The 18880-nt window shown below is 41.8% G+C and overlaps 2 protein-coding genes across 4 annotated transcripts in view; one reads left to right on the top strand and one right to left on the bottom strand.

The window, feature by feature from the left end:
• LOC148082481 (E3 ubiquitin-protein ligase TRIM39) overlaps positions 1 to 9023 on the top strand; it is a 56572-nt gene extending 47549 nt beyond the window's left edge. Inside the window, exon 16 of the mRNA XM_087789681.1 lies at positions 8087 to 9023. The gene's annotated coding sequence lies outside the window, so the exon portion shown is untranslated. The remainder of the gene's footprint in view (positions 1 to 8086) is intronic.
• The window catches only part of col4a6 (collagen, type IV, alpha 6), a 67086-nt gene continuing 49449 nt past the window's right edge, over positions 1244 to 18880 (bottom strand). Inside the window, exons 7-48 of one of the 3 annotated variants that reach the window (XM_087789677.1) lie at positions 18694 to 18813; positions 18545 to 18604; positions 18332 to 18367; positions 18141 to 18203; positions 17914 to 17949; positions 17794 to 17835; positions 16860 to 16949; positions 16542 to 16595; positions 16392 to 16457; positions 16231 to 16275; positions 16066 to 16119; positions 15698 to 15767; positions 15485 to 15601; positions 15186 to 15326; positions 14939 to 14992; positions 14153 to 14251; positions 12795 to 12952; positions 12545 to 12727; positions 12125 to 12308; positions 11061 to 11105; positions 9996 to 10067; positions 9703 to 9810; positions 9394 to 9612; positions 9030 to 9188; positions 7236 to 7406; positions 6734 to 6877; positions 6538 to 6660; positions 6289 to 6470; positions 6158 to 6221; positions 5982 to 6056; positions 5256 to 5363; positions 5074 to 5181; positions 4932 to 5003; positions 4616 to 4852; positions 4387 to 4548; positions 4221 to 4319; positions 3986 to 4138; positions 3806 to 3922; positions 3521 to 3712; positions 3239 to 3410; positions 2999 to 3113; positions 1244 to 2933 (exon numbers count right to left, since the gene is read on the bottom strand). In XM_087789677.1, the coding sequence (XP_087645803.1) occupies positions 2673 to 2933; positions 2999 to 3113; positions 3239 to 3410; positions 3521 to 3712; positions 3806 to 3922; positions 3986 to 4138; positions 4221 to 4319; positions 4387 to 4548; positions 4616 to 4852; positions 4932 to 5003; positions 5074 to 5181; positions 5256 to 5363; positions 5982 to 6056; positions 6158 to 6221; positions 6289 to 6470; positions 6538 to 6660; positions 6734 to 6877; positions 7236 to 7406; positions 9030 to 9188; positions 9394 to 9612; positions 9703 to 9810; positions 9996 to 10067; positions 11061 to 11105; positions 12125 to 12308; positions 12545 to 12727; positions 12795 to 12952; positions 14153 to 14251; positions 14939 to 14992; positions 15186 to 15326; positions 15485 to 15601; positions 15698 to 15767; positions 16066 to 16119; positions 16231 to 16275; positions 16392 to 16457; positions 16542 to 16595; positions 16860 to 16949; positions 17794 to 17835; positions 17914 to 17949; positions 18141 to 18203; positions 18332 to 18367; positions 18545 to 18604; positions 18694 to 18813 (4830 nt within the window). In that variant the 3' untranslated portion in view covers positions 1244 to 2672. The remainder of the gene's footprint in view (positions 2934 to 2998; positions 3114 to 3238; positions 3411 to 3520; positions 3713 to 3805; positions 3923 to 3985; positions 4139 to 4220; positions 4320 to 4386; positions 4549 to 4615; positions 4853 to 4931; positions 5004 to 5073; positions 5182 to 5255; positions 5364 to 5981; positions 6057 to 6157; positions 6222 to 6288; positions 6471 to 6537; positions 6661 to 6733; positions 6878 to 7235; positions 7407 to 9029; positions 9189 to 9393; positions 9613 to 9702; positions 9811 to 9995; positions 10068 to 11060; positions 11106 to 12124; positions 12309 to 12544; positions 12728 to 12794; positions 12953 to 14152; positions 14252 to 14938; positions 14993 to 15185; positions 15327 to 15484; positions 15602 to 15697; positions 15768 to 16065; positions 16120 to 16230; positions 16276 to 16391; positions 16458 to 16541; positions 16596 to 16859; positions 16950 to 17793; positions 17836 to 17913; positions 17950 to 18140; positions 18204 to 18331; positions 18368 to 18544; positions 18605 to 18693; positions 18814 to 18880) is intronic. The other 2 variants (XM_087789679.1, XM_087789678.1) reach the window with 2 other exon arrangements.

Here is an 18880-nt window from a genome sequence, read left to right on the forward strand (position 1 = left end):
TCCAGACCTCTGTCATCATTTTAAGTGGGAGAACTTGCACAATTGGTGGCTGACTAAATACTTTTTTGCCCCACTGTATATATTTTCATCAATTTACAAGATGCAAAGTGAGCGAAAAAAAAGAGAAATCTAAATCAAATCAATTCTTAAAGGTACATTTGCACAAAGTCAAGGGTTTTGTAGGATTCTAGTGAGGTGTATGATCGACCAATTATACCAAACAGGTGCTAATGATCATCAGTTTCACAAGTAGGTTGAAACACAGTCATGAAGTCCTACAGTTGTGTAGGAGCTTAAAACTGGGTGAGGAACAAACTCTGCTACCGAGGTGAGGTTGTGGAAGTTTCATGTCACTGGTCATACACCATGGCAAGACTGAGCACAGCAACTAGACACAAGGTAGTTCTACTGCATCAGCAAGGTTTCGCCCATACGAACTGGTGCAGGAAAATGGCAGCAGGTGCTCTGGACTGATGAATCAAATTCTGAAATATTTGGCTGTAGCAGAAGGCAGTTTGTTGTGCTACAATAATGAGTGTCTATAGGCAACAGTGAAACATGGAGGAGGTTCTTGCAAGTTTGGGGCTAAATTTCTGCAAATGGAGTTGGAGGTTTGTTCAGAACTAATGGTTTCCTTAATGCTGAGAAATACAGGCAGATATTTATCCATCATGCCCCAAGCATACAGCCAATGCCATTAAGAAACATCTTCAGTGTAAAGAAGAAGAAGTCCTGGAAGTGATGGTATGGCCCCCAAAGAGCCCTGATCTAATTATCATTGAGTCTGTCTGGGATTACATGAAGAGACAGAAAGATTTGAGAAACATCTACAGAAGATCTGTGGTTAGTTCTCCAAGATGTTTGGAACAACCTACGAGCCGAGTTCCTTCAAAAACGCTGTGCAAGTGTATCTAGAAGAATTGATGCTGTTTTGAAGGCAAAAGGTGGTCACACCAAATATTGATTTGATTGACATTTCTCTTGTGTTCATTCACTGCATTTAGTTAATTGATGAAAATAAACTATTAATAATTCCATTTTTGAAAGCATTCTTAGTTTATAGCATTCTTTCACACCTTTTTCTTCTCGCAAATTTTGCCCAGTACTGTAGTTGAAGGAGGAATAGATTAACTTTGTTGATGATAGGGTTACACTCGTGTTGACAGCAATATGGAACCACATGTCTTATAAGTCTTACTCTGTTGAGGGGGAAATAATTGATATCACCAGGTCAAACAACATATACGATTTCAAACTTTATTTCAAAGTGAATGAGCACAGAAACATTTACATGAACAGACAATTTTTTTTGTCATATGTTTCCATCCTCTTTGAGGAAAACTGCACTTTTTCTTCTGTCACTCCAGGCACTTGAAACATTTTGAGGTCAACCAGACAATCAGAAGTATGGTCGCGCCTGCCAAGTCATCAGCACGAATATAGTTCCCCCTTTCTCTCATAATATTTAATGTACAATATCTTCCCGTTCCCGACTGTCTCAGTAAATAAATCCAGGGGATAGCATTGTGAAATCGGTAAAATAATTACAATCTAGATTACAAAACAGCAAATGGAGACATGAAAAAGAGTAAAGTTAGAATGTGATGCATAAACAGGGCTACCAGCAGAGAGCCAGACACTGTGGTCCTAGTGGTTACGAATACACAGTAGCGTTTAAAGAACTATGAAGTTGACACTTGTTTAAACTCGATGAGATATGGTGAATATTTTTTAATCAAAATAAGAATATCTGGGAAATACAGTAAGCACTATGTACAGCAACAATAAACACGTGTCTGTTCACTTCCTGGGACAGATTCAGTGAGAATGACCGAGTTTGAGGAAATAAACACAAGTTTGGTTGAAGCATCGAGTCGGTCTTGTCTCTATAGTCTATAGTCGTTTTTTTGGTTCACATCAGTGCAAACAGCCAGGTTGACCTGTTTATAGTCATGTCTCCTGGCTTGTTGTTGGGAGCTTATGCATGAAAAAAAGTGCTGGTTGATCTTCAGTGGATGCAGATGAATGACTTTTTAAGCACCATTATAAACAAACCTGAACGGATGATGTCATAAGGACATTGTGCCAGCGACTTTTCATGTTTGTTAGCAAAGCATCATTGGATATGTTGACTAAAAGCTCTTTTTATTTATTTAGTGGGTGACTCAAATGGCTGAGCTTACATCCACACAGCGTTTAAAGAAAAATCATCACGTAGTAGATCTTAAACAATCTTCGAATCAACTTTAACTCGGTTAACTATTACGTGTTGTGACGAAGGTCGCGGTGTGGATGTAGGCTCTGACCAGTGGCCTCCCCCCGATGTGTAGTGTTCTTCGACAAATGTTGGCACTCTCCGAGGTAGCCGAGGAAGTTTCTTGCCAAGAGACACAGAATAAACACGAACAACAAAAACAATAGCACCAATGTCAGTGATAATGTGGAGAATGTTTTCACACTGGGACCCTCCGTCTCACCCCTCCCCCACGCATAAATTGCATTTAAAATACTTTTGCTTTAAAAAAAAACAGTAAGCAGGGAGGAGCTTATTTTCAGTCAGTCATTTTTGCCAATCCTGTGTCACAACCCATCTATATTTCTCTTGAGGAGGCTGATCTTAACTGGATGTTTCCCTCCCTCCCTCTCTTGCCCACCCTGTCTGGGACCTCCGACTACAAGAGCTTGCTGCAGACTTGGCAGCGGCTGACTCTGGATCTTTCCTGGCCTCCCTTCAGAGTTTCCGCCTCTGGAGAGTAGATGAACTCACTGTTGGGCTCAACGGTGGTCAGCCAGAAGCTGTATTTGTTGGAAAAGTAGTGGCAGGTGCCTTTAGCCCCGTTGCACTCGATGAACGGCGTAGCACGGAAGTCCTCCAGGCAGGACCCGGGGGACACCAGCGACTGGCCGCCGCCTTCTTTTCCAGCTGCTGTATGCTGCAACGGAGAAAAAAGACCCATGAGTCACCCAGAAGAATCTCTTTATAAATCATCAAAGCTACCATGATGAACGAGTAGCCGATCCAGAGACTCCTCCAGCCAGGGGGGCATGTGGGGATGCTCAAGTCCTGACTGTGGACAGCCACGGCCTGGGCCGGAGCCTCACACACTGAACACCTGGATCAGAAAGAACCTTTAGACAGAGTGGACGGTCCACTGAAGACTCAGGACATCCTTGATACGTTATGCTCAAGACAGGCATCCAACAAACAATGATCTCAGAAGAGAACATCGGCGTGTACCTGCTGATGTAAGGTCGGATCTCCTCCCGGGCCACGGGCATCATGGGGATAGGAGCAGTGGTGGAGAGCCAGTAGGATTTATCGTTGCGACTAGCGTAGTAGCAGATCTCGTTGGCGGAGCAGTACAGGAAGGGGATGGTGTTGAACCTGGGGAGGCAGGAGCCCGGTTGACCTGAAGTTAAACAAGGTTAGCGTTAGCGTCGTTTGTGTGGATTCATTTGTTGAATCGTTTAATAACAATTGAGGTTCTTGGTTCAACAAGACGGGTCTGAGTTTAAGTACCGAGGTCCTGGTTGTGGGCCTTCTCTTGTCCCTCCACAAACAGAAGACTGTAGCCATCCCATAATTTGGCCATGCCTTGAGGACACATGGGGACCTGGGAGTTTTGGCTGTGCTTGACAAGAGTGTATCCGATGCCAAAGCTGCGTCCCACGCCACCTGGGCTACCTTGCCGACCGACTGCACCAGGGGCACCTAAGAACAGCAAGAACAAAAACCGGAGGACGTTATAATAACAACTATGAAAACGTCACTGACCAAACTCTGCAATCTTAGAATGAGTCTCACCTTGTTCTCCTGTTGGTCCTGGGAAACCAGGTGGTCCGGGATCACCGACCGTTCCTGGTAAACCGGGAGAGCCGGATTGGCCAAGTTTACCCACAGGTCCAGATCCACCTTTGGGCCCTGAGGCAGGAGAGAAGAGGCTTGAGTGACCATCATCAAGATTTATTTTGAGTGTCCACTCACCAGGACGTCCAGGCGTGCCAGGCTGCCCAGGTTCTCCAGGGATACCAGGACTGCCACTGCGACCAGGAAATCCAGCGTCTCCATTGTTTCGTACCACAGGTGGATATCTAACATTCAGCGCAATGCCAGGAAGACCCTTGATACCCCGAGGACCTGAAACACAATTAAAACAGTGATTAGAAAAACACCACAAGATCACTTCCTGTTCTACCAGCAACACATCTGATCGTTCTACCTGGTGCTCCTTTGCGTCCTTTACCACCGTTATAACCAGAATCTCCAGGAAATCCTTTCAGACCAGGCGTTCCACTAAAACCAGGCTCTCCATTATTTCCTAAGAAAGGGTTGCAGTTGTATTTATGTTCAAAGACAAATACCTTAGAAGTGATTCTGTTTCTTACCTTTGAAGCCAGGACTGCCAGGAAGTCCTGGACCAGCTTGGCCTCCTGGTTCACCTTTAGCTCCTGGGGATCCGGGAAAGCCAGGAAGTCCAGGTTCTCCTCTGTCTCCTTGAGATGTGCCAGGACCGGGCGGTCCTGGAAGGCCTGGTAGACCTGGTTGACCTGTTCATCGGTTGAAGAGTCCGAGTTAGAAGGAATAAGCACAAAGTCTATTCGACAAATCACTTACCATATTCTCCGTCCAGTCCAGGTAAACCTGGGTCTCCGTTCGGTCCCAGAACATTAGCGTTGTAAACTTGACCAGGTGGACCGGGCAGACCAGGGAAACCGTTAAGTCCTGGACCACCTTGATCTCCCCGCTCTCCCTTTCGTCCAGGCAGGCCTGGTCCTCCTGGATAAGAAACACCTCTCTCTCCTCTCAAACCTGGGGTACCAGGAGCTCCTGGGCGGCCACCTCCACTCGGACCTGTTAAGAATTTTTTTTCAAATTCAGAAATCCAAGACTAGAGACTAATAATAATTTAAGTATTTGCCAAAACTGTTACCAGGAGTTCCTTGGATGCCTTTAGGTCCAGCGAGGCCATTTAGTCCATCCAAACCCGGCAAACCATCCAAACCTACATGACAATGAGGGAAGATTACAGATCTTTCTTATGTCAAAAAAAGAAAACAATTTGTATTCTGTACCTTTGGGTCCAGGACCTCCTGGACCTCCAGGGATACCTGGAGGGCCATCTGAGCCGCTTCTTCCAGGGTACCCATTCTGCCCCTTCGGTCCAGGGAAACCAGGGGAGCCTACAAACAAAAGGTTAATGAGGAAAGCTGCAGATTTTTCGTTAGACGCCGTTTCACCCATAATGTATATTCACCCATGATTCCAGGTTGGCCGGACTCTCCAGGTCCTCCTTTGTTTCCTGGGAAACCAGGACTGCCCGAAAAACCATTATCACCAGGAAAACCATCATTTCCACGACCACCTCATGGCAAAAACAGAAGATTTTTATTAATGTATAGTTACTTTTTCATGTTTAATGTTGCACATATGTAGCTAAACAAATCCTTTATTGTTGGAACATTCCATCATTAATGGCAATAAAAAGAATTCTGATCCTAACTGACAACAATTTGATAATCCAACAAACATTAAGAAAGGAATCCAGAGTAAAGAACTGCTAAAAGCATCATTTTTAAAAGGTCATGTTTTTTTTGTTGGCATAAAAGACGTCCCCTTGTGTTTCCACTAGCATTCTTATGTAGCAACCCTAAAACAATGTTAAATGAACAGTATAACACCCTTTTGTCACCACATTAACATGGTTTATGTCATGCTATAGAAAGTATGATATGAATAATATGAACTGTTCTTTCAAGACCTCTCAAATTTAAGATCATTTAATCATATTATCCTCGTGGAATAAACAACTTTTACTGAAGATATTAAGATATCTTTTTTAAACTTATGATTAATTATTTACCAGATTATCTGTTTTTAGATATAATTAAAATATAAAAATCAGGGTTTATGATTGCTAAAATAAGAGAAAAATCAGTCTTCCACAGAAATACACTTGTCAACAATTAATTAAAATCTATACCTGGAATTCCTGGATCACCAGGCAGTCCCTTGACTCCAGGACCACCAGGATATGCGTATGATTCGCCAGGGATACCTGTGCAGGAGAACACACAGTTTTTCATACGTGCAGATCCTTCCTGGTCATTTATAACAAAACCCGCCAAATGATATTGATTTCATTTTTAATTAAGGCACCTTTTCCTCCTGGACGGCCAGGTTCTCCAGGGTTGCCAGGAAAACCTGGTAGACCATCTTCCCCCTAAAGAATGCAGTACATCATGAAGTTAACAGCATTTTCTTCTCAGGACTGTGTTTTAACATCGTACCCTCGGTCCAGTCTGACCAGGGAATCCCATGATTCCTGGTTCACCTTTCGGTGCAAGGTAGCCAGGCTGTCCAGGCTGCCCAGGCAAACCTGGCACGCCTGGTGGTCCTCTACTTTGATCTGCAAAACCAGGAAGTCCAGGCAGACCCGAACGGCCTGGTTGTCCTGGCAGACCTCTGTCACCTGGATTCACAAATTTGATCAGGATATTGCTATCATGAGTGTATTACAAAAATACACCAAATATAACCTCTGGGTCCAGGGAAGCCTGGAGGTCCATTGAGTCCAGGGTTGCCAGGATCTCCTTTCTCCGCATACTCATGTCTTGGAGGAGGTGATGGTATTCCAGGGAGGCCGGGATAACCCCTCTCCCCTGAAAGATACAGCCATGAAATTAAGAATTAATCTCCTGTGATTACGAGCTGATAAGAAACATCAGAGTTTACCTTTCGGTCCAAAGTATCCAGGGCCACCTGGAAGTCCATCTCTACCAGGTCCTCCAGGCAGTCCTTTCCCTCCCGGAAACCCAGAAGTACCAGGGGAGCCAGGTCGTCCGGGGAAGCCCATTAGTCCAGGGAAACCTCTCTCCCCTGCAAACATAAAAGTTTCCTGATAAGGTCTGCTACTAATTCTACTAGGACTATTAAATAATACATGTTTTCTGCATCAGGTTCATGTTTTAGAAAGATAGGACTCATTTGGTGATTCCCGAAGATTTATGAAATCATTAAATAAAGACATAAATCAAATTCCATGTTAATCCTTTTGGGCACCAATTATCACAATGTACTTTCAAATAATGTCAAGACTCATGTATAGTATGTAGAAGAAAACTGCCTATGAATATTACACATCATGACAGGGTTGAACTAAACAACATCTTGGGTGATCTTTATAAGTAAATGATGCCAACACAGCATAGATCAACAGAGCTTTATCGTTATATACCCTTTATTCCTGGGATTCCTGGGATTCCATCTCGAGTTCCTGGTCCTGGAGGTCCAGGGGGGCCCCTGGGTCCGGGTGCACCTGGGCCACCGGGTAAACCTGGGGATCCTTTCACGGCAGCACCTCCTGGAATACCAGGATCTCCTCTATCTCCCTTTCTGCCAGGGTAACCTAAGGAAGGGTTGTAGCCAAGCCGGCAAACAAACGTAAAAGAAAACAGAGAACAGTCAGAACAGTCTCACTGACACGAGTTGCTCAGGTTAGGTTGCAGCCCACGCATTAGAAGCACTGTCGGTCATGTTGTTTACACACTTACCTGCTCGGAATGATTACTTTAACTTACCTTATTATCTGTCACTTAATATGATTGTAACAAATTTAGTGCGATTGTTGTGTTGCCATGGCTGGAATTGCACTTTGATAGACCTGGATTTAATTATGTCAAATTCAACTTGTTGTTAATTCAAATATGATAGTATATTATATAATTAGTGTCAATCAACAATGTAAGAACGTAGGTGCAATTCCAGACTGAATTAGCTTTTGTATATTTAAGTATGTCTGTCCTACAGAGGAGCATACTAAAGCTTACATTCTTAAAAATGTACCTCACTTTCAACACATCTTGTTGTCCTACCGATGGACAGATGAGGGATGTGATGAAAGGTGAAAGAGTCTATATTTAAGAATGTATGACAAAGCCTGGGCAAGATGGTTAAACTGCATTAAAATCAGAAGCCTTGGTTGCCTCATGAGTACATAGAAATAATAATACACGGTACATTTATATAGTCAGTATGTTTTGATATATTGGCCAAACATTTTTGTTTATATATTTAAACAAGTAGAAGTTAGTGCTGGCTGAAAAACAAGCCTTAGTTGTTATTGAGAAAACATTTTCTTTCTGATTGTTCCACAGTTGAAATGTCCATATCCAACCAAAACACTGTTTGTTCTCTGCTTTTTACTTTTTTTTACGTTTCCTTTTCTTGAGATTGATAAAGCAAACATTGTTTTTGTACTTTAAAGCCTGATGGTCACAATCTGGTGCACAACTAAACATACTTTGTATTGGACATTTTTCCAGGCAGATATTGGACATTTATGAGAAAAGACTCAATCTCGATTGAATGACATTTCATATTGTCACTAAGTACAAGTTAATGGCCGTCTCAGATGTCGAATCTGAAAAGATGAATTGGATTATTTTCTCCTTCATATCTAGAATGGACTTATACATGTATATAGAGTGGATCTAACCATTAAAATGGAGACACATATTTTGTATCTTCAGAAACTTGGTCTAATTCGAGATATGGACACTTCAGCAGAACAGTCAAAAGAACAAACTTGTAAATACAAAAGGCAGGTGGTCTAGTGCTTAGGACGGAGGGGTTGAAGCACACGGTTGGGAGGGTAGATGGATGTATGAGGGATGGTTTGGGGTAAGAGTATCTCACCTGGGCATCCTACAACGAGTGACCCAACACCAAAAAGTAAAACAAAATGGAGAAATAAAAGAATGAATGGTGATGGAGGTGATAAGGGAGAAAGAAGAGGAGAAAAGTGTAACACAAAAGGAGAGATTTGGGTGATGAGGGCTTAAATACAAAATCAACAATCAAGCATTGTGACACATCAGACTACAAAGTGGGGGGGAAAAGAGAAAGAAGAATGGACCACATAAACGGCTAGTAAACATCATCTGCTTGAAGGAAGTAATAATATTTATAAAGTGATAGTATTGACATTGTTATTTAAGTCAACTACACAACTCTAAATCTGACAACTCACCTGGAGATCCACTCAGGCCCCTGTTGCCTGGAGCTCCTGGTGGGCCGTAAGTGCCACCTGTTTGCTCACCTGGCAAACCAGGAAGACCAGGAATACCAGGCAGACCATCAATTCCACGCTCGCCTTTTGCTCCAGGGTTGCCTGATCGCCCATCCAAACCTGTTGAAGGAAAACCGACTAGTAGTTACACACTTGTTCATCACTAGAGGGGAAATCTAAATAACTAGTGCTGCTTTTGAGTAGCTACAAATATGGTACACATTTTCATCCCAATCAAGTATAACGCTGATCAAAGTTTTGCATTGGAATAAAAAAGAAAAGTGCTAAAAATTTCTCCCCAACCATTTGGTTCCACAAGACCCACCAGAAATTGACGATGCTCCAGGTGTCCCAGGCGGGCCTTTGTCTCCCGGTTCCCCGGGGAAACCATCCTGTCCTGACCTACCAGGAGTTGCTCCCAGGATTTCCCCGGGTGCCCCTTTCTGTCCAGGGCGTCCAGGAATACCATCTTTTCCTCTACCTCCATCCGAACCTATTCCTGGAACACCGGGAAGACCAGGATCGCCTCTCGGTCCAGGGAATCCTAATAAACAAGAAGAAGTTGAAGAGAATGAAGAAAGTGGCGACGATGATGAAGAACTTTTCTCGGCTGCACCGCTGCATGCTGGTTTACCTGGTTGACCCTGCTGCCCTCCGTAGCCGGGGTCACCACGCTCTCCTTTAGCACCATTGAGTCCCGGTCGCCCTGGTTCTCCAGCGAAACCTGGCTGTCCTCTAGAACCTTGAAAATGTAGACAAATATTAAAGTATTTTGTTCCAGTGAAATCATAAAATAAATGGAGTCACAAGTATACTTCCTCCACCAACGGTTCTAGTGTTGTTCAACTTCTCTTAGGCAAAATGATGTCAGGCAGCTCTACTGTAAATTATTTCACTACACAATGATACAAAAGCGGAGTATCTTACCTGGTGTTCCGGGTGTTCCGGGGTACCCTGGGTCTCCAGCTTCACCAGGTATGCGGCAAGGCAACACTTGGCCTATTAGCAGTCAAATACAAGTTAGCATGCACAATAATAGGCTATGTAGTAAATCTTACTGCAAATATATACTTTTTTTATACACAAATCATTTTCATTTATGTAGAAAGTATTACTAAAATAGTTTGTTGATTGTGTGTCGCTTTTCATTCATGCCATCGCCGATTCACAAACTTTTGTTGTTGATTTAGTCTGAATGGCGTTAGTAGAATCAAATATGAGATGATGAAAAATAGAAAAAAAAAGGATCTTAAGTGCCAATTTTTGTTTTCTTTTGTCTGTTGTTGTCACTCAACACAAGCACTCAGCGGAGGCAGGGCGTGAAACATGCGCCAGGCTTCAGCAGCTTTGACTGGAAGAAGAGAAGAAAACGGACTGTTCGTCTGAAAGGCTCTCGTTGTCCTGTGAATCATCGTGTGACTCCACCGCGATGGACAGTCAGCAAACTTCCATCAGCTGAATCATGAACTGATGATTTACAGTTTCAGATATATCCCTTTAAATGACATTTTTAATTTGCCTTTTTGACAATATCCCCTTTAAATCTGCTAACACTTATCTAGTGACCCTATTTTACAGTTAACTCTTAATGTTGTTTCATCAAATATGACTGAACTGTAAATGAAAACTGAAAAAAAACGTTTAAATCTTTCGCATTAAGTCGTCCTTTAGTGTCGTCACTGTCAGCAAAAAACATTTGAATGTCTTTTTATGATGTATCTAATCATGAAAAGTATATATATTTTTTGAGTTTTCTTTATTTATTGTTGAAGCGCTTTGTGACCCTGGTCTGGAAAAGCGCTCGACAAATATAAATGACTTACTTACTTACTTACTTGTAACGGCTAACAAATGTATTTTCTGTTTCTGCACCAATGAGGAAGTGACTCCACTTCAACCACAAATACTTTTTTAATTTCCACCAGAACTTCGTCAGCCTGAAACTAAATTAACTATTCATGTGTCAGGCTGGTGGAGGAGGAAGTTACCCACCCGTTCCCTGTCCGGCGCCAAAATTCCCTTCACAGCTGTGATCACCTGCACAGATACACATGCACAAGAGAGGTGGAGGATGAATGGATGGGTGAGAGTGAGGAACAGGAACAAAGAGAGAGAGAGAGAGGGGGAGAGAAAAGGGACAGAGGGACAGAGAGAAAGAGAGAGGAGGACGGCAAGAGAAAGAAAGACAGAGAGATAGATCGCAGAGAGAGAGAGAGAGAGTAACAGAGAGAGAGAGAGAGAGAGAGAGAGAGAGAGAGAGAGAGAGAGGCAGCATACAAAGCCAGTTTGGATCATTTGCATGCGCCAGCAGTTGAATTTGTTTTTATTAAACAAACATCAGTATCATTCAATGACTTGAAGGCTTGTTAAAGCAAAAGCATATTAAAATACTGACAATGTCAAGTGCATCTAAACAGGTTATTCTACTCGACAGAAGGCGGGAGTCGACGTCTCTCCGCCCTTGTGAGTGACAATAGCCTTCATATTAAAAAGCAAAAAAATTTAGATTTAGCATCAAAGTAAGAAAGCAAACATTCCAACTTGCACGTGAGCTGCGTTGTTTAGTCTCACAGAAGACCAGGTGCCAGATGTGTTCTCATGACTTCAGTGGTCGAAGAGGCAGAGAAGTCATTCATAACTTTTTGCTCAGGGACTAAACAACGCAGTAGCTGGTGCACAGTAAGCAAACATGTTGTCATTTTCTACTACAGATTACAGAGCGTTTTCAAGCACATTAATGGAGACCATTAATCGTGTAGTTAACAGTAGGCAGCAGCTGAGGCGTGAAGGGCAGGAAGCTGCTTTGCTAGAGAGAAATCTAGATTCTTCTTGAGAAGGTCCAGGGAAGCTCGACTGCTTCATGAACCCGGATCTGTATGTTTCCAGAGATGGATTCTCATGTCTACGTTAGTCAGGATGTGATCACTACCTACGAGAGCAGGTTAGGATGGTGATGGGATGATACTGGAGGTTTAAACCGCTCTTTCTTTCTCACGCTTTCATACACTCATGGTCTCAACACTCCTGGTGTCGCGTTAGCTGCGCTCAACTCTTACCTCTTGGTCCCGGCGAACCAGGTTGACCTGGCAAACCGGGTAGACCAGGATCTCCAGGCTCTCCACGAAAGCCAGGAGTACCGCCATACCCAGGTCCTGGCTCACCAGCAGTGCCAGGACGACCCTTCTGCCCGGGGAATCCGGCAAATCCCTTGTCCCCAACGGTGCCAAACTCAGCATCACCCTGGAACATTATAAACATTAATAACACGTGTAAGATTGTTCTTCATTTATATGAGAAAAGATTCAAGTTTAGGTTTTAATCAAAAGTTACTGCTTATAAATGGTTCTTCTTAGTTTAATAATATAATAAAGTGTACAGCTGTTTATTTATTTCGGGGATTCCAGGTCTACAGTACTAAGAGGGTGAACAAATGCAAAGACAAGTGTATTATATTTTAGGATGAAGATGATCCTCACAGGGGGTCCAGGTGCTCCGGGAAAGCCAGGTGTTCCATCCCTGCCAGGTGTCCCTGTGTTTCCTGCGGGTCCTCTCGGCCCAGCGGTTCCGGGCTCACCCTTTACGCCCAGACCATACGACGGGTAAAAAGATGATCCCTTTTCTCCCTTCCTACCGACGTAGCCCCTCTCTCCAGGGCGACCCTGCAGAAGAAGACCAGTGGCATAAGCGCTGTCGTTTTCATGATCCAGAGCTCAACAGTTGACTCACAGCAGGTCCCTGAGGCCCACTGAAGCCAGATGGACCAGGGTCTCCAGATGCACCCTTTTGTCCAGGGAAGCCTGGGGTTCCATTAGGGCCTGGTAGCCCTGGGGTCCCTTGAGTTCCTGTGCTGCCTCCACCGAGACAGTTGCAATCTCCGGGGTCCCCTGGTAGATGTCAGAAAAGAGACGCGGATTTATTGTTACTAATTGATTGTTTGCTTGAAAACAAATCCACCAATTGATCACACCTGTCAAAAGAAAGACACAGGTTTTAATGAAAGTAAACTAATTGCAATTTCGTTCTTAAAGGGCACCTAATGTGCCAATTTAAGTGTTTCTTAAATTGTTCTAGGGCCTCTATTTTACTCATCATCATCTTTATGTTTGCACAAAACTCTCATTTAATAGATAGAAGATATTTACATTAGAAAATACGCTTAAGCCCCGTCCACTTAAAATGCGGCGTTTTGGCTATAGAAGAAGTCTCGTCCAAGCAACCTCACCCACTCTGCTCTGATTGGTCACAAAAACATGAGTTGCATTCAAGGACTCACATAGATTTCAAACTCACCCATAAAACTCCCCTTTTGTACATTAAAAACGAATAAAAAATAAGGTTTGCTGACAATGTACACATTACAAAAACACCTAAAGGCGGAAGAAACACTCACCATGTAATATAAATATTTAATATATATAAAAATATTTATTTTGTTTCACGATTAACATGTAGGTTCTTAACCGAGGGCTTCTAGGGGAGGACACCTGCACCAGAGTGATGTCAGAATGTATAATTAAAACCTTAATCTTGTTTGGCGAGATTCCAGACGGGAGAGAACTTTATAATAACTTAAAAACGGAGCAACGTCATGATGAATGACCAACTGCATTTTGTAGAGGACAACTTATAATATGTAGAACATGTGAATAAGTCAGGAGAGTTGGATTTTCACATTAGGTGACCTTTAAACCAAGTTAAAAATTGTTCTTTTTTTTACAGTATATTTAATTGAATACATTTCAGATTCTTCTATAGATGTATTTTTTACCCCCTAATAGTATGATTTAGTTTCTCTTTCAAGCACAGATCTATGATTTTAAGAGATTAATCAGTTGTTTCATTTTATGCAGTTCAATCAATCAATTTATATTTATGCCTAATATAAATATAAGACCTTTCATATATACATGTTTATTTGGGTTGGTCTTCTTCCACATTCGTGTGTGTAAGAAACAACCAATGTGTACCTGGAATACAAAGAACAATTGCCTGCCTCGCAAAAGACACTTAAGTGTATAAAAAAAGAACTTTTTTTTTAATAAATGGGGACAGAATTTCTTCTTGACCACGCATGGATACACCACCTCTAAAGCCCTTGTATCCGGGACTGCCACTAGGTCCTCTGGGTCCAGGAGTTCCAGGTTGTCCTGGGATATTGGAAGGTCCACCACCTGTGGAAGGAACTAAGACAACAAACAAACTCTCTTTAAGCAGTCTTTAGAGAAAAGTAAAGTCAAATAATTGGGTAAATAACAACAGATTGATTTCACAGTTTGATGAAAAGCTGAACTGCACTCACGGTTTGAAGTAAAGAATCAAGTCAAACGTGTTCTATTGCTTTACCTGATTGCTTTGCCTGGTTAACCTTTAACTTCATTTCGATTTATTTATTGCCATCGTGCTTCAGAACAGTGCAGCTTCACATCCAAGTGTAAAATCATGTTTATTCATTGATTAGACGTAACAAAAAAAACACATCACTGATTTTAAACAGATGTACTGACAGTATTGATTGACAGAAATGGATCTTTTTTTTTTTTTTAAATGATTATTAAGAGGGTTTTAATGTGCTTAAATTGACGAGGCAATTTAATACTGAGTCATGTAAAATCAGTGACCTGCGTTTATTGGCGACATCTAGTGGTCAAAGGGAAGAAAAGCAGCTTGGAGTAGTGAGACTCCAAGACTAAAGCTCAGATCTGCGTTTTTTTCAGCTATACTTACCTGCGCACCTCTCCCTGCACAAACAGCATTACGCCTGTTAGATATGGCCTGCTGAAAGTTGTGTTGATTTTTTTTCATTTTATCCGGGCAAGCTGAGTATTGGCATTATAGAGGTTATAGCTTTCAGGGTTACCAGTAATTTTTACCTGTGGGTCCGACGGACCACTCAGGATAGATGACACACGGTTCAACGGACAAGCCTTGGAGGACAGTAAACTTGTTAACGCTCCACCTGCTGTAATTCAGCTGATTACGTCACCCAAATATCCCATTCATAGCAAAAATATTAAGAAAAAATCTGCCCCATTCAGCTCTAAATATATCATTCTTGCTGAGTCTTTAACAAGCAAAAACTGAATGAAGAAACTTTTCTGTCAATTGTGATTTACATACGGGATTGGCCGGGAGGTCCAGGAGGACCGACTGGTCCTGGGAGTCCAGGGGAGCCAGAAAGTCCTTCAGTGCCATAACCAGGGCTACCTGGGTTGCCCTTTTCTCCCTTGGGGCCTGGAGTACCTGGAAATCCCGATTGACCTGAAGATAAACATACAATATTCATGACGTGTGCAGATCCAGTGATACAATATCTGGATCCAATAACCTGGGAAAATAATAATGGAATTATTTATAAAGGTTTTTTTCATGATCAACTTAGTAAATTGAGAAGTTAATAACAACAGCAATAAATGCACCTGAACCATAACCACCACCACCAGTTCCTGGAGGGCCCGGGGGTCCTGGAAATCCAGACGGTCCTTGATCCCCACGGGCACCTGGGAGCCCATTGAATCCAGGGTTACCAGGACTTCCTGCATTAAAAACAAAAAAGAAATGTGGTATTATTGACATATTTTATTATTCTTTTAGCTTCACTCCATTAAGGTAAACAGATAAAGTTATCTCACCATGAACTACATTTCCCCGATTAGTAGCATATGCAGGTGGTCCTGGGAGCCCAGGGTCTCCTGTTTCACCCTAAATTAACAAAGTAAGTAGCAAAGTTTCACCTTCACGATGACAACACAGCAGATAAAACTAACTACAAGTATATTTTTTTACCCCAAAAAAGAAATGTTTAAAGTCATTACAAAAGCAAAACAAAACACAAATTACAAAGATCATTTTCGGAAATAGTCTAGCTTTTAACCCTTTATAGCTGAATACTTGCAGCTAGTTAGCGAGCTAAACAGCTTTTAAAGTAAGCATAATATACAACATGGCTTGTGTTCTACAGCTAGCTAAACCTGTCCTGAATATTTTAAAAATAAGATACCTTTACGCCTGGGTAGGCGTTTCGGCCGGGAAAGCCTGGATCACCAGGTTGTCCCTGTGTGTGACGAGAAACTTGAGTTATCGACTCAAAATCCAAAAATGTAATACGTAGAAAATGTGGATAGATACTTTGTTTCAAATTTAATGTTGAAAAAAAGCCTCTCACCCTCAGTCCTGGTGCTCCGGGGGGCCCGTTAAATCCCGAAGCTCCCTATATTAAGCAACACAGCAAATAGGCTCACAATGATACAGTACAATCACATGTGATATTGAAGTAATGTATTCAATATTCGAGTCTGGAACTAGAAATGCTTAGATTGCTCTTACTCTAGCTCCTGGGTATCCTGGAAGCCCCTTCTCTCCATATTCTCCACGATAACCATAACCAGATCCCTGAAACGAAAGCAAAAAAATATTGATTTATTTATGTAACATAATAGAGATATGCTCCAGATAAAAAAAATGATTAACACATACAGGTAGTCCAGGACTTCCTTGAAATCCTCGAACACCTTTTCTTCCAGGTTCCCCCTTTGAGGAATACAAAGTGGTTGAGTTAAGAATGTTTCCAAAAACTGAACGTTGAGAATCGCACTCTCTAGTAAAACCTCATCTGGTGATAAGGATTTAATACACTCTAGTATGGGTAGTAGAATAACATATCACATACCTGTGGTGGTATCTTCATTAACAAACAAATGAAAATAAATATATCATCTTAAAGCTTATCAACATCGGAGTATAACATTTGTGCTCCAGTGGGTATCATGGCTTCTTCCTATTTGACTGTCCTACCCTTTCTCCTTTGTTGATGGTGAGAACTTGTTCACTGGTGAGTGATCCGTCACCGGGAGTTCCACTTGGCCCAGGAATACCGACGTCTCCCTGAAATGGGAAATGAGAGGCGACAAACGACGATGAGAAAGAGAAAACAAAAATTGCCATTTCCCCTTATTTCAGTTCAGGTACTTAATGACAAATTAATGTGTTTATTTACAATGTTTTTGCAATCTACACACCATCGAGCCTTATCCCCACAGTATTCTAAGGTAAGGTAAGGTAAGGTAAAACTTTATTGAACTTTATTGAAATTGTTTTTTTTACCACTAGCCAGCAGTTTTTCATAAACAATAAAAAATGATACGTAAAAAATAAAATAAGAAGAAGAACATAAAGAGGAAGAACAAGATGACACAATCTAAGTCTAAAGATAAAGACAAAGAACATAGGTCAAAGAAAAACAACAAAGACAAAGGATACAAAGACTAACATAGAACAGAACATCCAGATACTCTCACTCCACTCCTGCCCCGAACTCAGAATTGTACAATTTAATAGCCCGAGGGATGAATGAGTCCCTGAGTCTATTTGTTTTATTCTATTATTATCTATTATTTATAGAGTAATTCTACTCTACTAATGATGACTTTCAACCTGTTGAATCAGCAATAGAAAATTAACATGTACTTTTTGAGCTAGTTATATAAGTGAAAGTATGTAAAGAATCACTTACTTACATAAAATATTAGTAAAAGTACGTAAGTATACAAGTAGTAATACAGGTACAATACATTGTGGGTCTAGAATTCTTTCTGTTGCTTTTTGATCAGTAATGATGACATCGAGCTTCTATATTATTAAAGTTAGCGGTTATTAAATCTACTATAATAATGTAGGTTTCTATGTATAACAGTCTTTGACTCAATGATATACTCTCATATTCCCATACCTTGTCTCCTTTCTCTCCCTCATATCCACCGCCGCTACTTCCCTAAAAACAGCAGATAAAAACATCAATCGTAACATATCCTTAATCATGAATGATTTCCTCCAGTTCACTTCTACATACCATCGGTCCCGGGTAGCCAGGAAGACCAGGTGGACCCTGTGGACATTCAGAAATAAAAGAGTCAGGGATGTAACTTTATACGTTTGAAGATACGAAACGGCGACATTATTGGTGCAAGTTACGATAAATTAAATGTCAATTTAAACTTGGAAACATTTTAGTTGTACTATGGTAGATGGTAGATATACACATTCAAAATTCAGAAATGAGTTTCCTAATTTACGTACAGGATATCCTTCAGGTCCCGGTGGGCCTATAAATCCAGGAGAACCATCCGGACCTCTGACTCCCTGCAGAGATGAATACAATCAGAACCTCCTCAGATTGAATTTACAGGTCGATACATCTCTATGACTCATATGACGCTAAGTAGAATTAAAATAGCAGATTGTAGGAAGTTAAAAAGAAAGGGACTTACAGGGGCACCATTTGATCCAGTCGCACCGGGGATACTCTGAAAATGAACAAATTCAGTGAATGAAAGTCTACAACTCTCAGTAAAACCACTGTTATATGTAACTGACTGTAGTAAACAGCCGGAAGTATTGAAACTACCAATCACAACAACGTTAAGGTTTGAATGAGGAAGTGCAGACGTAATACAAAGAGTTGATCAGAAACTTGATCTCACCCCGCCGCTCTCAGAGACGTATTGAGGCTCTCCTTTCTGACCTTTTGGCCCATATGGTCCCTGAAAGGAGGAACAATACGACATTTTTATACAACATTACTGGTATGGCCATCTTTGGGTATCAGTTGGACATCTAGTAGAATCCTTACGGGGAATCCAGATGGTCCGGGCTGTCCTGTTCCGTAGCCTGGGTCACCGGGCTCTCCCCTGGTTCCATTACAACCATCCAGTCCTGGCGATCCTCTGCCACCATCCAGGCCAGGATGACCCTACAGACGTGAAAGGCAGACCATTGACATCAAACTACAACAAAAGATAGGAACTTGTATCTCTGTG

Source organism: Callionymus lyra, chromosome 4 (assembly GCF_982586985.1).
Source record: "Callionymus lyra chromosome 4, fCalLyr1.hap1.1, whole genome shotgun sequence".
NCBI classification, from domain to species: domain Eukaryota; kingdom Metazoa; phylum Chordata; class Actinopteri; order Syngnathiformes; family Callionymidae; genus Callionymus; species Callionymus lyra.